This window comes from Tachysurus fulvidraco, chromosome 14 (assembly GCF_022655615.1).
Source record: "Tachysurus fulvidraco isolate hzauxx_2018 chromosome 14, HZAU_PFXX_2.0, whole genome shotgun sequence".
In the NCBI taxonomy this organism is placed as follows: domain Eukaryota; kingdom Metazoa; phylum Chordata; class Actinopteri; order Siluriformes; family Bagridae; genus Tachysurus; species Tachysurus fulvidraco.
In genome coordinates, this window is record NC_062531.1 from 5,394,844 (window position 1) to 5,416,818 (window position 21,975).

A 21,975-nucleotide genomic window follows, 5' to 3' on the forward strand; every position below is an offset into this window, starting at 1 on the left:
ACACTAAACTGCTACAATGGACAGCTGCAGATATTTAATGAATAAAACATCTCACATGCATGATGCTAAAAGTCAAACTGACCTTTTACCCCCAGATTCCCAACTCCCCATTTTTCAAGATTTTTAAGGTTCTTTCTGCATATAAGCACTGAAAATAAGTTTCAGACCTAAATTATATTCATCATAATGACAAAAAGAAAACCATAGTATCCACAGGTATCCATAGTTCACATTGTGACACAGTCACACTCCAATATAGCCACAATACTGAGGCCACACTCAGTGTTACCTTATGGCAAGAGTAGATAAAGCACAGAAGTGCCTATGTAATCTGTGTATAAATTAAACCATCCCTCTCGCACGCACACGCACTCACGCACACACACACACTCTGGGTCACGCATGCGCACACCCGGTGCCACACACAAACACACTTGGTCACAGAAGCACACACACGTGCAAACATGCGCTCAGACACTCGGTCACACACGCGCAAACACGCACTCACACACACACACGCAAACACGCGCTCACACGCAAACACGCGCTCACACACTCTGTCACAGACACGGTCACACACGCGCTCACACACTTGGTCACAGACACACACGTGTGCAAACACGATCAGTCACGCACAAACACGCTCGGTCACAGACCCGCGTGTGCAAACACGCTCAGTCATGCGTGCTCAGGCTGATGTCTGATTAGTCGCACACCCAGTCAGTCACACGCGCACGCACACCCAGTCAGTCACACGCGCACGCACACCCAGTCAGTCACACGCGCACGCACACCCAGTCAGTCACACGCGCACGCACACCCAGTCAGTCACACGCGCACGCACACCCAGTCAGTCACACGCGCACGCACACCCAGTCAGTCACACGCGCACGCACACCCAGTCAGTCACACGCGCACGCACACCCAGTCAGTCACACGCAAACACGCGCACCCAGTCAGTCACACGCAAACACGCGCACCCAGTCAGTCACACGCAAACACGCGCACCCAGTCAGTCACACGCGCACGCACACTGTCAGTCACACGCGCACGCACACTGTCAGTCACACGTGCACACACACTGTCAGTCACACGCGCACACACACTGTCAGTCACACGCGCACACACACTGTCAGTCACACGCGCACACACACTCAGTGTTAAGCACAATTTGTGTTAAGCTTTTTAAAAGACACATTAAAATAGGTTAGTTTTCATTTCCTCTTCAGTATTCAATAAAGACCATCCCAGAACACTGGGTTCGAGGTGGGAATTAAACTCTCTCTAAATTTAGATCTCTAGCACTTTAAGTCCATCTTTGTGTGACCTTTATATTTCACATATTTACGTTTTCCACCACATGAAACACTTCAAGAAGGAGAGCTTTCCGATTTGCCAACACAAGCGGCATATTGTAAAATGCTAACTTTATTTACTTTATTTTATTTTTTACTTTAATAAATTTAACAAGCTATTGACCGTTGATAATTTTCCTATAATTCCTGTTCCTGCGATGGTAATGTTGTCTAAGATGAGAACTCAGGGTGTCCGTCATATTTCTCCTTAATGAACCCAAAATGTCAGTGCATTGCGAACAATCATAAAATACCATCAACTGTTAATTCATTCGTTTAAGTGCTTCACCATGGTTTAAGAGGCAATCCCGGGAACACTTGGCACAAGGCGGGAGAATAAACCCTCGCAGTGTATCACACACAAACACTTGGATCCCAGGGGCAGTTTAGCAAAACCAGTTCATCTCCCTGGATGTTTTTGGAGAGTGGGAGAAAACCGGACAACCCAGATGAAACGTGCATGAACATGGGGCAAAGCAAAAGACTCTACACAGACAGTGGGCCCAGTCAAAGAGCCTGGAGCTGTGAGGCATGAACGGTACATGCTGCATCACCGAGCCCGTCCCTCCCGTCGACTGTTAACAGTTAATATTAATCAACAGCTCATGAATCACATGCGTCAGTCCGCAATAACACACATTCTGCTCGCGTCCTCCTCGTCTGCCTGATGCTGAGGAAAGTAGCGTGCGGATGACAAGATTTACAAGCGCGGGCGAACCTAAGTAAGAATAATCAGACATCAGCCATGAGGTAAAACCTGAAAGGAAATATACAGGAGCATAAGAATCAGCTGCATATCAATGTTTAAGAAACACCAGTGCTCATGACTGACCATGCTCATCTTCTCAGATCAGTGGATACGAACACCATGCGGCACAAACGGGACCGGAACTGACACACGTACACGACAAGGATACCTGAGAACACGACCAGGTCTATCTTCATAAATGCTAATGATATTATGCTGAGTGTCCAGCAAATTGGAAAGGCTCGGACACGTGCCAAACAAGCCTTATTTTAAAATATACGATCCTTGTTATTTTAGAAATAAAACACAAAACATCACCATCAGGAACAAGAGACAGAACTCTAGACTTTTCTAATCAAGCAAATGATCACGTCACATATCGAACCAATTAAAGCAGGTGTAAATACACACTGGGTGGTGGAGTTATAGGAGAACAATCAAGTGATTGATGCAGTTCGATATAAAAGCAGAGCCACTGGTACACTGAAGCTGAGTACTTTCCAACAGGGCTGTATTCAAGAAGCCTTCAACACATCACTTGTTCAGACTTCAAATTGTGTGGTAGTTTTAATGCTGTTAATTAGGCGTTAAGAGAAAAACTCCTGTGATGTAGATGCTGTTGTACAAACCATCCCAATCGTGTAAGAACACAAAATACTTCGTCTACACACCAGAGATATCGTAGTGGGTAGAAAAAGAAATAAACTGTCTGTTTGTTGACTTACAGGCCAATGGTCGCTAGCTCTGCTAACGTTTGCTAACTAGCCCAGATGCTTTTCTATATAAAGTGACCAAATCACTGGTCCAAGAAGTTCCAGTAAAACGGTAGAAGTTGTGTATTTTTTTGCTAATGCTAATGTCATGTGTGATTATTACCCGTTACTGACAGACTGACGGTGTGTTATTAAATCCAAACGAACCTCCGGTTGGTGGTGTATTTTTGTGAACTCACCGATATGCGTGTCCTGTCCATGGGGACCGGCGACTCCCACGCTGATCTGTCTCTCCGGCTGTGGGATACACTTCAGGCAGAAAGAGTGTAGACATGGCAGGAGTTTGGGTTCGCATTCGCGGCTCTGGAGGCTCTGTTTACACACCGCGCACGTATCCAGGAGGTTTAGCGGGACAGCGGACGGAGTCGAAGAAGCAGCAGCCGCTGTTTCTGTAACAGGAGCGGGGGAAGAAGAAGAAGGGCCCGCCACTGTGACTGCTGCGGTGTTTCCTGTAGTGTTTACCGGGGGCTCGGTGCTGTCTGTGTTCGAGTCGCTAACGCTAACGTTAACGCTATTGCGACTGGCGTTTGCTTCCCCTCCTCCTTCTGCCTCTCCTCCTCCTCCTCCTCCTCCTCCTCCATCGGCGGGCTCGCTGCTCTCGGCGCTGGGTGTCGGTGTCTCCGGGGCGGTTTCCCGGGACTGTCCGTCGTCTCCGTCCTTCAATTCAGTGTCTGTGTCGTTAGTCTTATCGAGATGCTCAGCGGCAGCGTCTCCGTTAAGCTGCGACGGAGGATCTACCTCCATGCTAGCTGGGCTCTCCGTATCCCCTTGGCCTTTGTTGTCCGCCATCTTTGCTCCTCTTTGAACCGCCTGACGTGACGTCCCCGTTCGCTGAGAAAATTCGCCGAGTTTGACGTCATCACGCCGCACTTACAGTCCGCCGACGCACAATTCGCCGATTCGTTAGAAGCGAAATGAAAAAACAGACAAACCGAAAATTCGAATTCTTTACTTTTTTCGAATAAATCCTTCTCGAATTCGCCTTCAAACGAACGTTTCCCCGAATTAGAGGTTTTGAGTGTAAAATCCACCCATATGATTGTGCATGATGTTTTTATTTTAGTTTTAAATAAAATTACAAACTACTTTAGTAGTTTTTTAACACGTCGATTTAACACGTTTTTGTGACTAATCAACTTAAGTAACACAAAATCACCTCACCCTGACATAATGACTAGAATTTGTAGAATTTGTTTGAATTTGTAGAATTTGTGGAATTTGTGAATTTCTAGAATTTGTGACATTCTAGAATTTGTGAAATTCTAGAATTTGTGAAATTCTAGAATTTGTTGGTTTAACAATTATGTCGTTGGCTAACTGAAGCTTTAAAGCAATTCAAATCATTTGGTTAAATCTACGTGGGTAGGAAAAGTACCGTTTCAAACTGAGAAGAAGAAAGAAAGCATTTATTTGTCATGTACAATTCCAGTAAAGTGAATATTTTTTGGTGTAGCACCAGGTCAGCCAAGATACATCACCCCTATGCCAAACAGTGTTGTGTTAGAAAGTGCTGGAGCTTGAAACCTTAACCTAATCAGCAACCTTGATGCTTAACCAGTGAGTCACAGATTACTGTATGACCATTATGACCTGCTTTATAAAGTTAAAAAAAGGTCAGCCATAGTTTATAATCTAAAACTGCTCCAGAGTGCCTGGATTGGCCATGAGCTCAGGTTATAGTGTGGACTTGGGCATCTTGCTCATGTCCAGGCAAAACACCAATTAGTGTTTGGTCAAACAAATCCTGGCTGTTAGAAATTTGAGGCTCAAATGAACGTTGTTCCGTGGCTGGATAGTCCGATGCAGTTCACATACACATAAATTGCTGTTGAATAGGTTGTTAAACAAATGCTTTCCAACATATGCAGTAACATTCTGAGTGTTTAAGTTTCCACATCTGTTTGACACATTGATAAATGTTAGTAATTAGGACTCATTACTAAAACTACCATCTTAGCGCACAATCCTTCTTAAGTCTTCCCGTTAACATGTATTAAATTTTGAACATTTGTTGTTAAGATACAATATGCAAAGAAGTAGAACTATGGTCTAACATCTAGTATATTAGAAGCGTTGTAGCAAAACTCACATAGCTTTGAAAACCCAAAATTATGTTTTAATTTTGTATCGTAATGAAAGATTGTATGTATCGTAATGAAAGATTGACTGTCATTCTAATTATTTACATGTTACTTATTTGTTCAAACTGTACTTTTGCAAACACCATAATACTTTAAAGACTTCGAGTTAGCTAGGTAGCATGTCCCAAAACTAGAAGATATTGAACGTTCTAAATAAATCTGATGCAACGCTGTGGGTCTGTAGCCAGAGCTCAACTAGAAAGATTTTAACTCAGTTAGTTCTTCCTCCTGCTGCAGTAGAAAATAATCTCTCACAACATGGAAGTCTTTATAACGGATTTACACTGTGATTCTTCCTCTTCAATCGAACTGGAAGGAACACGTTAGAGTAAGAACAAAACAGGCTACAAATGTGGAAGTGGCCAGAGGAAGTGAGGAAAACTGAAATTTGTCTGTTCTATAAAAGGAAGATTTGATTGTATTTATTTCCTGGTGGAAACATTGCATAATAATTTAAAATGAAATTATAGAATGTTAGACTATTAGACTATGTTAGATTATTGTCCAATAAATGTACTTCACAAATTATTAAATGTTTGCATAATATTGAGAATATTTGAATTCATTTCTAACATTTAGCCAAATGACTTGATTATATGCCCAGCTATCAAATGCTGTTTTAAAGAGTATGAATAAAATGTAAGCAAATGAACTGGTGTCTACAATTTATTACTGTGTTTTTTATTACTGTACATTACTGTGCTTTTATCTTGGTCTTCCTGTGTGTTTATGTAAGTTGAGCTAAGGCGCATATAGTATTACATACACCAAACTTTAAATAAGGGATAATATTTAAATACATTTCTGTACATTTCATCAATGACATTACCCAATACAATTAGTTTTATTAGTCATGTCTTCTTTTTTTTCACCGATTTCAGTAACATAGCATCCAAAAACATCAGTTTCAGTAAATCATGTAATATACCAAATGCACCTTAGTCCATGACCAGCCCAGTCCAAATATCTCTTGTTCATCAGCTCAGTGGACAATTTTGTATTTCTTTCTATTGCAAATTTCATTTTTTCACATGGAAAACAGAAAATAAACTCCTCTACCGGAATAGAAATGTGTGCTTGAGATGCACTTAAATGTTGCTCGTGTGAATGTGAATAGCATTTAAATATCATGCTTATTATTGTTGTAAATATCCTTATTAATTTAACAATAATCATAGATTCTCCAAACAGACTTTGTACTTTTATGAGCCTTCAGATTATTTATCTAAACCTATTTCCTCATGTTTATACTGCTCTTGAGTTTTTATTCCCTCTGTTAACTTGGTTGTATAAAGTGCATTGTATGATTATATATGATTCATTTATGTCAGTTTACATAGTTATTGAAAGGTCAAATTAATAGGAATATAGACAATATGTATATATTATTTTTATATTATTATATGTATTTTTATATTATTATTATTATTATTATTATTATTATTATTTGTTTGTTTGTTTGTCTTTCATCTGCATTCAAACAGGTTATTGGTACAGGACATACCCTTTTCTACAGGCTCACTGTAACTGAATTAAATACATTTGTATTTGTGTGTGTGTGTGGGGGGGGGAGTAATCAACTTGCAAATAGAGTTTTGTATACATGTCAGTGATCTGTGGTGAGTAAAAATCTCCTAATTACCCTGAACATTATTCAGCTCCCCTTTATAAACACTGGGTACTGGAGTTGCCTTTCTCACTATTTCAAACTTAGGGTTGCAAACTTTCCATGGGAATTAACAGGAATGTAAAGGAATTAATCGGATTAACTGGGAATTTACAAAATTTCAGCTGAATTTCTACCCTGCACATTCATCAATCCTATGCACACAACACTAAGTCTATTGCAGGGCTATTGAGGCCATACCCCCTAGTTCACTGTTCATTCCTCCATAACATAACACATATCATTTCTTGTATCCTGACTCAAAATAATGTCAAAAATCGTCCATCATGTTGAGTATTTACATATTCTCCCATCCAGGCTCTAACTACCAGAGAAATATTGATTCCACCGGTTTGCATTTGAATACAGTACTATCAGTACTATCATACAGTACTATCAGAAATACAGGACAAAACAGTTTGGGAAATATTGTTGTGAAATATTATTATTAAAATGGCTTTCTGATTGAATAGACTTTAAAATATAATGTATCTCTGTGATGCAAAGCTGAATTTTCATCAGTTCAAGTTTATTTGTATAGCGCTTTTTACAATAGACATTGTCTCAAAGCAGCTTTACAGAACATAAACATAGAGCAGATGGTAAACATAAGGAATAATAAAAGAAATAACGAATAATAAAAGAAAAAGAATTAACAGAATAAAAATTCAAGATTATTATTAGATATATAGTTCACAATGTGTATGTATTTATCCCCCAATGAGCAAGTCTGAGGTGACTCAGGCAGCAGTGGCAAGGCAAAACTCCCTTAAATTGGTAAAGGAAGAAACTTTGAGAGGAACCAGACTCAAGGGGGAACCCATCCTCATATGGGTGACACTGGGGGTGTGATTGTAATATACAGTCATTTAAATGTTGTATTGGTGTAAGGATCATGGACTTCAGATCTCCTTAGTATCACAGAGTCTAACTGGAGATGTCTCAGGATTCTTAGAGTCGGCCTCGGCTCAGTGGACGTCCAAAGGCTTCGTCCCACAGAGGACGTGATGCCTCGGGATGGGTACAAAAAGAGAAGCAGTGGAAAGGGATTAACATATCTGCTGTTCATAAAAGTGTCTCATGATACTTCAGTGTCTCATGATACTTCAGAAATCATTCTAATATTTATCACTCTAATAGAGTTGTGTCCTCATCCTTTTTTATAACCTTTTTTCAGGATTCTTTGCTTAATATAAGTTACATTTTAAATTACAATAATATTTCACAACAGTACTGTTTTTTTTTTTTAAAAAAAACATCTTTGAAATAAATAATCTTTGAAATAAGTAAATCAGGCTTAAATGAGCACAAGATTAGTTCCCATAAATTCCCATAAATTCCTGGTAAGTTTTTAACTTGCTACAAATTTTCCAAAATTCCCTAGATGAAATCTGGAAATTTACCAGATATTTCCCACCTCTTTTGCAACCCTACTCAAAATCAAGGCTGCAGAATAATTCTCTCACAGTTCAGTCATTATTCATTCATACTATACGTTGATCTAATTCAGGAGTTGTTTTTGTCTTATGCATCTGACATATTGCAGATATCCTATAAGGAGAAAGTGAGTAAGTACCGTGGTGACAAGTGCCACAGTCATCCCGGAAACAGTACTATTTTTATACCTGCCACTAAAATAAAGCTCTCGCTTCTTACTAATGAAGTGAACCAAGGGCCTACCCTACCTGTGGGCTTCTCTGTATTTTTAAGTATTATATATAACAGATATAATGGACATTTTATATACTAAATGTGTTTTTTTTACAGTATTATTTACAATTGTAATAACACTTCCAGTAACTGATTTAAATCTAATTTAATATGACAATGCAATTTAATATGACAAATGGGGTTGTGTTCATACAGATAAAGATGAGTGTTCTGTTCTGAGTCAAGATCATCCCTGCACTCAGATCTGCCTCAACACCATGATGGGCTAATACCTTAGTGCATGCCTTGGTAGCTTCAAGCTTGGATGCTGATCATGTGATGTGCACATGTTTGTGAGTTTTACGTTACAAACTTTTTAAAACAAGTGATCCTGGTTATGACACTGCATCTTTTAGTAATGCTGTATACATCCTGACTTTCCATGATGACCACACCTATAATAGTCTCTGTAATCAAAATGACTCATTGCTGACACTGAACAAAATCAGACGTGATTCACTAAATGTGAAAATGTGTGATTTTATTGTAATAGTCAAGTCAAGACAAGTCAAGTCAGGAAGCTTGTATTGTCATTTCAACCATATATAGCTGACGCAGTACACAGTGAAATGAGCCAACGTTTCTCCATGACTGTGGTGCTACACAGAACAAAGACAGAGCTAAGGACGTAAAGTTAGTCAGTCCTAGCCACATAAAGTGCATCTGTGCAACCTGGTGCAAACAGTGCGAGACGAAAAGACAGTGCAGGACAAAAGACAGTGCAAACAAACAATATAAGACATCACACAAAAGACAATACACAAAAGCAGCGCTGACCAGTGTACATACTGTACATTCTATTGATATGAACACTTACAGTAACATAATAGCAGCAGTAATATGGATATTGTAATGAATTGTGCAAAACAGCAATACTTAGATCGGAAGACTTAATTAGAAGTTCATTCATTCATTCATTTTCTACCGCTTTATCCGAACTACTCGGGTCACGGGGAGCCTGTGCCTATCTCAGGCGTCATTGGGCATCGAGGCAGGATACACCCTGGACGGAGTGCCAACCCATCGCAGGGCACACACACACTCATTCACTCACGCAATCACACACTACGGACAATTTTCCAGAGATGCCAATCAACCTACCATGCATGTCTTTGGACCGGGGGAGGAAACCGGAGTACCCGGAGGAAACCCTCAAGGCACGGGGAGAACATGTTAATTAGAATTAATATTACATTAAATTAAACTCTGTAAATACAAATGGGACCAATGCACTTTTTATTATTGTCTAAAGTACTACTTTTCCTGTTCTATCGTTTTCCTAAATCATATTTTAATCTCCTGAGGACTAGACTTGCCAGGAAATCTGATTTTATCTTGGTTTTAACCTCCCATTACTCCTTTGATTGTCTGGTTATCCACACAGAGCACTGCTACACCTGCTGCTCTATCCTCTGCATATGCTTTCTCTCACTCACAAGAAAACAGGTGGTGGTGGTGTTGGTGTTACAGGTCTACTGTTGTCACGGTGATAGTGTTTCACACCTCTCCCCTTGTCTCGTTTAACCATCACTTCTTTTATATTCCATTCTGTTTCAATTACCTCTCCCTAGGAGTATTCCTGGAACAAACGGACAGACTCCTCGGCCTGTCACAAACACTCTCCCTATACTTCAAGCAGCTCCTCTTCATCTGTAGCTTCCTGCACATTTAATCTCTTCCTGATACTGACTCCTTCTCCTCATCAGCATTATACACTTTCCTTTCCTCTCTTTCCTTAACCCTGGATGTTCTCTATCCACTAAACCCAGGGAGACGTCTTGTGCTGCCCCTTGGCTGTCACATGTGATGTGTAGAACACAAAACAAACAAACAAACAAACAAACAAACAAACAAACAAAACAATGAGGAAGAAGCTAACAAGGTAAAATGACTTTATATGAAATTTATTTATTCACTTTTCTAAAATCAGTATCTATTATTCGATCCAATTCAATTCAATTCAAGTTTATTTGTATAGCGCTTTTTACAGCTGACATTGTCTCGACGCAGCTTTACACAATATAAACATAAAACAAAAAGATATCGTAAAGAATAATATAAAGATTAATAGAATAAAAAATTCAAGATTAATGTTAGACATATTTAAATGTACTGGAGGGTGTGATTATAAATATACAGTCTGACAAATGTTGTATCGATGAGGAGATTTATGTGATTAAAGCAAAAACATTCGCATAGGCAGAACTTTACTCTGCCTATGTGTCTGTGTGAAATAAATAACTTATAACATCTAAGTCTTAACATGGGTTAACTTGACATTGTCAAGTCCACTGGAGCATTGCTACTGAGAGTGTAACTTTTGACCAGTGTGACTGGAAAAAGTTCCATAAGTTATGTAAGGACTTTGACTACATTGTTAGAATAGATTTCTTTTCACCAGAGGCCTACAATGGAGACTATGTAATATGTGGTTGCCTAATGGTTACTGATCGGAAGGTTGTGAGTTCGAATCCCAGGTCCACCAAGCTGCCACTGCTGGGCCGCTGATCAAGGCCTTCAATTCCTCAACTGCTCAGTTGTATAAAAATGAGATTAAAAACGCTGTAAACATACATACTGTATCAAAGCAACAAATGTCTCAAAGAACGAGGTTATTGCCCTTCTCTGCTGCAACCACTACCGACGACTGTGTGTCTGATAGCAAAGAGAATTGAGAAGTGAGATACGATGGAAATAGCCGGCATGTTCTACAATGCTATTTTACTCAAATCGACGAATTCTTTTTCGAAAAGTGGGGAAAACAAAAAGAAACGGATGAAATAAGATTAAAACGTTATTAATTCACTAATCTTTTAAGACAGTTCAGAGGCTACAACTTCACCTGACTCTATCCACATGATCTATAAACAAGACTGACTACATTTTTGAGTTAAAATCTTTTTCAAGCAGTTTGTCTCAGGAATTCAAACCTTGGCCAATACCATAAAGACGTGACCTGTTCTGTTTGTAAAGAAGATAAAACATTGGCGAATTCCTAGGAAAAAAGAAATCTGTCCTATCTGCCTATAAACCATGAAGCCGATGTGTTCATATCCAACACCGTGCTAGCCATCATCCATGCTGTGACAGGAGAACTGTTGGACAAAATTAGCGATAAAGCTGCGAAAGACAACTACAATGGCTGTGCGATTGATCACCCGAGTCAACTTCAACACACGTGCTTGTTTAATCCTGATACTATTTACACAAGAGCTCCTACAGATAGAAAATAAAGCTGATTAAATCGTGGATGAAATTCTCTGTGGCTTGAGGAATCAAGTGGAACGAAGCAAACTCCATCCCTGGAAAAATTTCAGTGTATCACTAGAGTCACCATTTGCGACTGGCAAGATGACCCGCGGGAAATGGGGCAGAAAGTTTCCGGTAAATTTCCGGAAACTTTCCGCGGGAACTTAATCTGGGGAATTTTGGAAATATTCAAAATTGGAAACTTTATGGGAATTTATGGGAATTAATTGGAGATATAGGGAAATGTATATAAACTATATCATATACAAACATAAACATTTTGTTTGGTCATAAGCAGACATTCATGCAAGGTAATACAAATGTTAAAAATGATGCCTTGACTGATTTAATTGTAAGTAGAACTTTAATTGATTCTTTCCTTGAGTAACACAAAAGCATAATAAACATTATGATGCTTGTAATAAACATAATACATTTAATAATTGTAATAAACATTATTTTATAGAGGGTTTTTTGGGGGGGAGGGTCATCAAATTATCTGTGCATGTGGTAACACTCCTCATTTACTGCTTATTAAGAGCTAGTAAGGTAGTTATTAAGTTTAGGTATTGGGTACACAAGAATGTAGAATAAGGTAATGCAGAATAAGGCATTAATATGTGCTTAATAAGTACTAATAAATAGACTATATTCTATTAATATTCATGCTAATAAGCAACTAGTTTAATGACCCTAAAATAAAGTGTTACTGTGCCTGTTATGGAAGAACACAAGTACATGCAGAGGGTTTGGCCTCAATGGCCCTCCAGTAAGCAGTGTGCTGTGTGCAAGTGACCGAGGAACGCAGGGTACAAATTCAACTTAAATGGCATTAAATCTTGTTTTAAACAAAATTATGCTGTTAAGATTTTTTTTTAACTCCATTTAAGTTCCTTGTTAAAGTCAACTCTGCATTTTTTTTAACTTCCCAGTTTATTTCCATATATTCCCGTTAATACCCATATATTCCCGTTAATTCCCATGGAAAGTTTCCAGCCTTGAAAATTCCCGGAATTTTGCAACCCTAGTTCTGTATGAGGTTAAAGAAAAAAACCTTGCATTTTTTTTTAACCATGGATAGAGTTTGATTGATGCCACACGATTTAGACACAAAGACCTCTAGCCAAAACCAAATTAGGTAGAACAAATTGCTGGATGATCAGGCTGTTGATCACATCATTAAATAAAAGGAATCTCTGGAAAGATACAGGACAAGAAGCAATGCTGTTGGATAATGCACAGCCATATATGTCTACACATATGAGAAGAGCCAACAAGTGGCTATTGCCATGGCACTACAGAGGCTGGAATCCACATTCAACCACAAGTGGTCGCGGACTGAGCATGTAGGGGATTTCACAGCTGTGCTGAAAATAGAGACAGATATTTGCAAAAATTAAAATAAAAAGTCCTGACTGGAGTCAAAATCCATTCACGAGAAAGAACTGGTATCTATCAGAAATCTGCAAGATTGCCTCAAGAGAACATCTCTCCACTGCGGACCTCCTAACTTAAGACTTCTATGGACCTGGAGCTCATAAAAAATCTGCCACTGGTTAGCAGCTAATCAGGGATGTTGGTGATGGTGAGGACTGGTGATGGCAATCATGGTATTGTCATATTAAATATTAGTAATAATGACAATAACGTAGAGACCAAGTACATAGCAAATGGCTATGCTGAAAATATACCTCACAAAATGGTGGTGGATTTTAGGAGCTGTTTTGTGGCTGGTTGTGAAAAAGGTCTTGAAATTCTATGGCGTCTTTTTAAATTCCAGAGTATTTTAGCTGAAACGTGCGTTGCCTCTGCTATGAGGTTACAACTTGATACGAGTTGGATCCTACTTTTAATCCTAAATTCTCTTCCAGAAAGAGAATTGTAGTGGGTATGTTATTTGAAGTCACTGTATATTTAAGCTCACTTCACATGGTGTTCATTTTTTGCTTCATCATAAAACCCGTCTGAAAAAACCGACCTCAGAATCTTGATGTTTTTAAACTTCGCTTGTCTACAAAATGCTCCCTCAGCTTAACCTTATCGCCAATAAAATGATCAAATTAATTAAAATTAAAACTGTATCAGAACCTTCGGCCTCAGAGTCTGGTTTACTCAGTTTACAGTTAAAAAAAAAGGAACAGAAAGTTCGAACCACTATTTCCTGTGTGGATAAGACACAACATGCAGCGCTCTTGTCAAGTTTCCCTGTTGCTAAAAGAAGTCAAAACTGTCCAAGTTTTAGACACGTCTAATGACCCCTCTGTCAAGCTCCTGAAGTTTGCAGATGACACCACGCTGATCGGCCTCATCCAGGACGGTGACGAGTCTGCTTACAGACTGGAGGTTGAGCGGCTGGCTGTCTGGTGCAGCCTTAACAACCTGGAGCTGAACACGCTCAAGACAGTGGAGATGACAGTGGACTTCAGGAGAAACCCCCCTGCTCTCCCCCCACTTACCATCATGGACAGCAATGTCACAGCATTGGAGTCATTCAGATTCCTGGGAACCACAATCTCCCAGGACCTGAAGTGGGACATTCACATAGACTCCATTGTGAAAAAGGCTCAGCATCGGTTGTACTTCCTTTGTCAGCTGAAGAAGTTCAACCTGCCACAGGATCTGCTGAAACAGTTTTACACTGCCATCATTGAATCCATCCTCTGCACCTCAGTGTCTGTTTGCTTCAGCTCAGCCGCCAAATTCGACCTCAGAAGACTACAGAGGGTAGCCCGGACTGCTGAGCGAATCACTGGCACAACTCTCCCCACTCTCAAAGACCTGTACTCCTCCAGAGTAAGCAAAAGGGCAAAGTCAATCACTCTGGACCCCTCACATCCAGCCCACTCACTCTTTGAACTGTTGCCATCTGGTCGGCGCTACAGAGCCTTGAGCTCCAGAACGACCAGACATACTGTAGGAACAGTTTCTTCTCTCAAGCAATCCATCTGATGAACAATTAACACCAGGGAACACACAACACCAAATTGCACATTTCACACTTGCACATTTGTACTATGTATACAAGTACAGACCAAAAGTTTGGACACACCTTCTCTTTCAAAGAGAACATTTAGTTCATAACAAAAAAGTGTGAAACAACTGAACATATGTCGTATTCTAGGTTCTTCAAAGTAGCCACCTTTTGCTTTGATTACTGCTTTGCACACGCTTGGCATTCTCTTGATGAGCTTCAAGAGGTCGTCACCTGAAATGGTCTTCCAACAGACTTGAAGGAGTTCCCAGAGATGCTTAGCACTTGTTGGCCCTTTTGCCTTCACTCTGCGGTCCAGCTCACCCCAAACCATGTCGATTGGGTTCAGGTCCGGTGACTGTGGAGGCCAGGTCATCTGGTGCAGCACTCAATCACTCTCATTCATGGTCATTTAGCCCTTACACAGTTTGGGGTCATTTTTTTCACACTTTTTTGTTATGTATGTAATTCCACATGTGTTAATTTATAGTTTTGATGCCTTAAGTGTGAATCTACAATTTTCATAGTAATGAAAATAAAGAAAACTCTTTGAATGAGAAGGTGTGTCCAAACCTTTGGTCTGTACTGTACCTTAATTGCACATTTCATACTTGCACATCTGTACAATACATACAGTACATACATATTGTTTATACTGTTTACTTTAATTGCATATTTCCCAATTGCACATGTGTACATACAAATTGTATACTTCAATTGCACATTTTTCTCACACTTGTAAATTTGTACATACAAATTGCCTATATCTGTATATGTATATTTCAACTGCACATTTCACACCTGTAAATGTGTCCATACAATTTTATCTATACAGTATGTCATTCTGTTACACCGTGGAGCTTGTATCACTAAAACAAATTCCTCGCATGTGAAAACATGCCTGGCAATAAAGCGGATTCTGTTTCTGATTTACAGAGAAGCTTCAGGCAAATAAATCTCAATCTAAATCACTTCTGGTGAATTAGCAAACTTAAAAACAGTCCTTTAGAAGTATTTTCAAGCATTTCCCCCGCAAATAATCCACTCTACTAATCATCACCACCGTCGTCAGGCATTGGATGTCGGTTCAGCCGTGCGCTTGGGTTCAAATCTCAACTCGATTAATTCAATATTGTGCCCTTGAGCAAAGCTCCAATCACCTTTTAGCTGCTTAATTGTATTCTACCTCAACGGTAAATAGATCAAATAAGTGAGGATGACCAAAAACAGGAGGTAAATAAATAAATAAATGTGCCCATTAGAGCACTTCATTATGTTTTCTCATCCATAATGGAACTCTACAGGGCAACGAATCGCTTATTCCCGAGTGAGGTGGCTCCCTAGAGGCAACTTCATCATACTTTTTCACATCCAGCAGCTCCCTAGAGGACATTTTCATCATGTGTTTTTCTTTTTCCTCCTTCAAAAGGTGGCCATTAAGTCACTTCATCGTGTTTTCGCCATTGTAAGAGTCACCCAGAGAAGTAAATGTAATACTTACTGATTTTAATTCTTTTTTGTTTTCTCAAAATCGGTCTTCGGTGGTCAGAAGGTTACAATTGACGATCAACTTTTTTTATGTTTAAAAATTTCTTTTATTGTTTTCTATAAAAAAATTCACACAAGAAAAACACAAACGTATTAAACTGAAGACGTTTTGCTGAACTGTACTGTGCGGTGGAGCTTTCGCCGTTATCCGGGCCTTCGACAACATTTCCTCTGCTTACTTCACAGTATGGAAACAAACTCCATGCTCTTCGTGGAAATGTCTTTTCTGCAGAGTTGGAGTCTTTTTTTTTTTTTTTTGACAGAGCACCCATCTGTTGTTCCAGATTGCACTGGACAGGCTTGTCACTTAGAAATCCTGTCGAATGTTCTCCTTGTTCTCTTCTCCCTGCTGCTGCCTCATCTGGCTGACGTCGTTCTCCAGCTGCACGATGGCTCGCTCGATCTCGTAGTTCTTACTCACGAGGGACACCCAGCTATCAAAGTTAACAAAACAAAACACTGTCACACGTCTGCAAAGTAAATGGAGCTTAAATAAGATGAATATTAATAAACTTTGATATAAAACAGACTTAGACTCCAGTTCACGCAGTTTGGCTCCGCCGGTGAGCTGATCGTTCTTTCGCTGCCAGTTTAAGTCCTGAATGTTCTTCCTGTGACAAAAGCAATAAACTGTGTTAAAAGTTATTGAGCCCAGAAGAACCATGGTATCTAAACTATAAACATTTCCAGGTGTAAAAAAAAATAAATCTTGTCAAAAATGCCATAAAATTGATCATCTATCTATCTATCCATCCATCTTCTGTAACTCATCCTGGTTAGTCATGCGGTTGATCAAATCCATCAAAAAAAGCTCACACATCTTCCAAATATTATTATTCTTGTAAATAATAATAATAAAAAAATGGTATGTCTACATTTCGATCATTTTATTTGCAAGCCAGGAGCAGAAATTAATTAAATAAATAAAATTATATGAATGAATAAACTTTCATAATCCAGACATGCCAAAAATAAAATTAACAGGTATATTTTCCTTCATTGTAAACAAAAAAAAAGTAGACAAAATGAAAAAACAAAAACAAACAAACAAACAAAATCTTGACAAAATTACCATTTCTACTCTAGAACATTCACCTTCATACCAATTTCGGGAATACTGATTCATATATGAATAAATAAATAAATAAATAAATAAATAAATAACCAAGTCTAACATGGAAACTGATTCACCATGAATCACACTGTCAGGCAAGCATTTAAAATGATTCACTGTGAATGACTCACTGAGTCATAATGATTCACTCTGAATCACATAATGAGTCATATGCGTGTGGAGTAGTTTCGTCGTGCTTTTGGGTTCCCATATACAACTCCTTCTGTCAGTCTCACTTCATTTTTTTTTTTTACAAAAGAAAAACAAAAATAATAATAAAACAGATAAATAAATAAATAAAAATTGCACTGACGTTTCTGACAAAAGAAAAAAATACTTTCTCCTTCCTTGTTTTTTAAAATCGATTAGAATCAAATAACCATTTGTGTTTTATTCCTTTACATACTAAAGGTTATTATAAATTCTAGAAAAACCCTAAGGTAGTTTTGAAATTGTGCCTCACCACCATCTCAACAAAATGTCATGGCTTGTGTAGTTTAGCACACGCGTTCTTTTGTTTGGTTTTCTCGGGAATGTTCCACTATTTACATTTTCTTCTCTCAGGTAACCAAAGATAAAAATAAAATAATAATTATCTGCTTGAACAGAATACTTCACTGTGCTACTGGTTCTGAACCCACCACCAGACGCAGGCTTTTACTACAACACGGACACATCCACCATCACATACACTACATTTTTTCACCCACACAGAAGTAACTTACCGAACCTTCTGCAGCTCCTTCTGTGCGTTTTCGATCATGAAGGCCAAGTTGCTGTTCAACACAAACAGACAAATTCGGTACGATAATCTGGAGGAGTGGTGAAGATTTCCTGAAAGCATCACCAGGTCTGTTCTGATACGTACTCGTTATACACCTTCCAGGCGTTGGTGCCGTACTCCGCCATGACTTCCAGGTTCTCTATGCGCACCGCCTGGTGCTCCAGCTGAGCCATCGAGTTATTCACGCAGTCCTGCCACGCAGTCATGTCATTCTTCTGGCCTGATGACGGGGCAGGCAACTCGTATCTGAAATGGTGTACATGTGCGTTACAGAAGAACAAGATGCATTGAGTGTTTTTTTTTGTTTTTTAAATAGTGCCATTTGAGAGGTGTTGAGACTAGTTTAGGACATTAAAAACATCAGATTTGGTTGCATGTTGCCATTTTGCAGTGGCAGACCGTCCTTTGCTATAAAAACCCATCTCATGGGACGGGTTCTTGGTGTCGTAGTATACGATATACAAGATGAGATTTTATTCAAGGCAATAAAACAGAGTTATGTACAGCACAAGGAGCACAGTTCATCTACTCATTCAACACTGCCCACTAGGGGGCAGGTCAGAGTCCAAAACAGAGAGCAAACAGTGAAGAGAGCAATGCTGGCAGGCGTAATGTCAATTCAAGTAAAAAAATAATAAACCCTGGTTGCTATGGATACACTATTCTCATGACATCAAATTCGCCTCTACTTTTAGCCACCAAAAGATTTGGACTGGTCCAAAGAAAATATACAATTTCCACGACTCAAACATTGACAGTTTCATCAGAAAAAATCTGATTCTTAATTCCAATCGGGGTGACTTCCAACCATGGAACTGATACCCAATATGTGACCTGGAGGCAAGAACTCGAGAGCTTTAATCCAATTCAATCCAACGTTCGTTTTTTTTTTTTTTTTAGGAATTAACCACAGAATATGGCTGAAAACAGAGAGCGTTAAAGACAAAGTCTGGAGTCTCCAGATATTTCTCTCCACTTTACTAGATTCCACGACTCCACAGAAAATACTTAGTAAAATCCCGGACCTCTTACAGCTCCTCACGGTCACGATCAGTAGCGCAATTTCTGACACGTCATCACTGTAATAAAGATTTCTTTTTTCACCTGACGATCCTCACGTTCAGTTAAGATGTTGCCGTTACAGCTACCGCATCTGAAGTTGCTCGGATTTGAAGTGTCAGTAATTCCGACGCCTTCCTTCTACTGGGTGAAGCATTATAGCAGCGCTCACATTCTGAATCCATTCTGAAATAAATTATTCATACCCTGCAACAACTCTAAACTCGAATCTTGATTCTTCCATGGTTTGCAGTCTACGATGCCCAGAAATACTGAAAAGCAATGATTTGTCCCACAAAGCTCATTTATAGGTCTTCATAAGAACATACTACAAGCTGTTGTTGTTGCCCTTTGCCTGCTCTCGGTTTGTGCTCACAACAGCAAATGATCTGATCCACATATAGATTTGGCACAGGTTTAATGCGGGATGTCCTTTCTGACGTAAACCTCACATATTATCTTGGAAACGGCAGTGAGATAAACCCCATCAGTGGCTGGGTAGGTTCCCTCTTTGGAATCCTGCACAAATTTGTGTAAGCAAAAAAATCAGAGCATGTATTGTACCTGCTCAGATTGTCTATCGCGCCATGAAGATTTTAGACCTCCACTGAAATGAGACCAACCATGTAAGGATCCTGAGGCATCTAGAGATGTTCCAGCTCCAGTTAGACTCTGCTATACTAAAGAGGAGACACCAACTCCATGTGGTCTTTGACGACAACAATCTCCTCATCAATACAACATTTATCAGACCGTATATTTATAATCACACCCTTCAGTGTCACCCAGATGAGGACGAGGTCTGTCTGAGTTCCTCTCAAGGTTTCTTTACCATCTAAGGGAGTTTTTCCTCCCCACAGTAACCTCAGACTTGCTCATTGGGGATAAACACAAATACATTTAAATATAGGTCTAATATTAATCTTGAATTTTTGTATTATATTAATCTTTATATTATTCTTTATAACAACCTTTTGTTCTATGTTTGTGTTCTGTAAAGCTGCTTTGAGACAAAGTCGATTGTGAAAAACACCATAGAAATGAACTTGAATTGAATTGAAAGTATATACAAAAACCTCTTGAAAGGTTAATCCGCCAGTACGACAAACCTAAATCTGACAGCATCCGATCTCGTGTGTTCACTCAGATAATCATCCCTGTGTGATTTACCTCTTCATGCTGAGAAGCTCCAAGGGCTGGCGTGCAGCAAGTCTCTCAAACTCGTTCTTCATGATCTCGGTCTGTTGGAGAACAAAGAATGATGTGTCAATGAATCCAGAATACAATCAGGAAGATAAAGCTACAATAAGTGTCGGATAGAACCTACTTCGAAAGCTGAAAAATCCGGCGTGGTCAGGTAACTCAGGTAATTTTTTGTAGGTCTGTATCTCCGGGTTTCCTCCTCCACCAAAGCGGCAGCCTTAAAAAAATAATAAAAAAACACAAAAACAAAAACAAAGTGTGGTTAAGAACATCTTATAAAAGTCAGTGCGAACAGGTCACAGAAATTGGGCCTGGGAAAAAATAAATATTTATTTAGGGCTCTTTTAAAGATACTCAGTGAAGCTTTAGAAAAACAGCCGTGATAACAAAATAAATATTCAGTGAGAAGTAACTGATTATTATAAATAAATAAATAAAAATTAAAATAATAATAATTATTATAGTACATTTATAGTAATAATAAAAATAATAATAATAATAAACACGATAATAATAATAATAATAATAATAATAATAATAAATTATTATTATTATTATTATTATTATTGTTATTTAGGGCTCTTTTAAAGATACTCAGTGAAGCTTAACATGTGAAAAAAATTGTGATTAAAAATAAATGAATAAATAATAATAATAATCTAAATAAATAAATAAATAAATATAATAACAATAATATTAATAATAATAATAACAATAATAATAAAAAACACGATAACAATAATAAATTATTATTATTATTATTATTATTATTATTATTGTTATTTAGGGCTCTTTTAAAGATACTCAGTGAAGCTTAACATGCAAAAAAAAATGTGATTAAAAATAAATGAATAAATAATAATAAGGGCTCTTTAAAAGATACTCAGTGAAGCTTTAATAAATAAATAAATAAATAACAGCCTTAATAACAAAATTACATTTTAAATTAATATTAATAGAAAATTAAAAAACAGCACAATAAAAGTAACATTTATTTTAGTCATATATTATATTTTAATGCATTGTACTTATTTGTCCATATTGGTGTAAATTAAACTCCATATGATTTAAGGTATAACACTAAAATGTTCACGCACCAGTCAACAATCTCGTGTTAAATCATTGAGAGATTTAATGCTGAACGTCAGTGTTTGTGTAAACTAAATAAATAAAGTTCCATTAGCTAACATTAGCATGTTGCTCCTTCCTAGCGTGTTAGCTATGCAGCTTGCTAATTAGCTTTAGCGCCGTTAGCTAACATTAGCATGTTGCTACTTCCTAGCGTGTTAGCATGTTAGCTATGCTGCTTGCTAACTAGCTTTAGCGCCGTTAGCTTGCATTTCTATTCACTGTTAAAAGTCTGTATCAAACTCTGACAATCGTATGTTATGTACTTACGGCTTCTCTGACACCTGGCGCATCATAACCCTGGTCAAAATAAGGCAAAGCGTCAACAAACACTTCACCGGCAACCGAAGACGCTCCAGCCATATTGAGACACTAGGACTTTTACACCGACTTCTTTCTTTCCTACCCGTATTCCGGCAAGTCCCGCCTCCCAAGAGGTCATTGGCTATTATATCGCGCTCTAAGAAAAACTAACCAATCGCATAGCTGCTACGTGAAACAAAACGCCAAAATATACTAAACCGTT

At 38.5% G+C, this 21,975-nt stretch overlaps 2 protein-coding genes across 4 annotated transcripts in view; both read right to left on the reverse strand.

Annotated features, from left to right (window-relative positions):
- Nucleotides 1-3,906, reverse strand: part of trim33 (tripartite motif containing 33) — a 29,389-nt gene extending 25,483 nt beyond the window's left edge. Inside the window, exon 1 of one of the 3 annotated variants that reach the window (XM_047823070.1) lies at nucleotides 3,056-3,906. In XM_047823070.1, coding sequence (XP_047679026.1) covers nucleotides 3,056-3,665 — 610 coding nt within the window. In that variant the 5' untranslated portion in view covers nucleotides 3,666-3,906. The remainder of the gene's footprint in view (nucleotides 1-3,055) is intronic. The other 2 variants (XM_047823069.1, XM_027151553.2) reach the window with 2 other exon arrangements.
- Nucleotides 3,907-16,184: 12,278 nt separating this feature from the next.
- bcas2 (BCAS2 pre-mRNA processing factor) lies at nucleotides 16,185-21,886 on the reverse strand. The gene is made up of 7 exons (XM_027151656.2): nucleotides 21,720-21,886; nucleotides 20,446-20,538; nucleotides 20,289-20,359; nucleotides 18,144-18,305; nucleotides 18,001-18,051; nucleotides 16,692-16,772; nucleotides 16,185-16,595 (listed from the first exon to the last, which is right to left on the reverse strand). The coding sequence occupies exons 1-7, from the start codon at nucleotides 21,810-21,812 to the stop codon at nucleotides 16,469-16,471; spliced, it is 678 nt and encodes a 225-aa protein (XP_027007457.1). The 5' UTR covers nucleotides 21,813-21,886; the 3' UTR covers nucleotides 16,185-16,468.
- Between the last annotated feature and the right edge of the window lie 89 nt (nucleotides 21,887-21,975).

Coding starts and splice junctions, on each gene's coding strand:
- bcas2 (XM_027151656.2), bottom strand. CDS start 21,812: ATGGCTGGAGCGTCTTCGGTTGCCGGTGAAGTGTTTGTTGACGCTTTG. Junction 16,773..18,000: donor AAGGAGCTGCAGAAGGTTCG/GTAAGTTACTTC, acceptor CTTTTGTCACAG/GAAGAACATTCAGGACTTAA. Junction 16,596..16,691: donor CTGCGTGAACTGGAGTCTAA/GTCTGTTTTATA, acceptor TAACTTTGATAG/CTGGGTGTCCCTCGTGAGTA.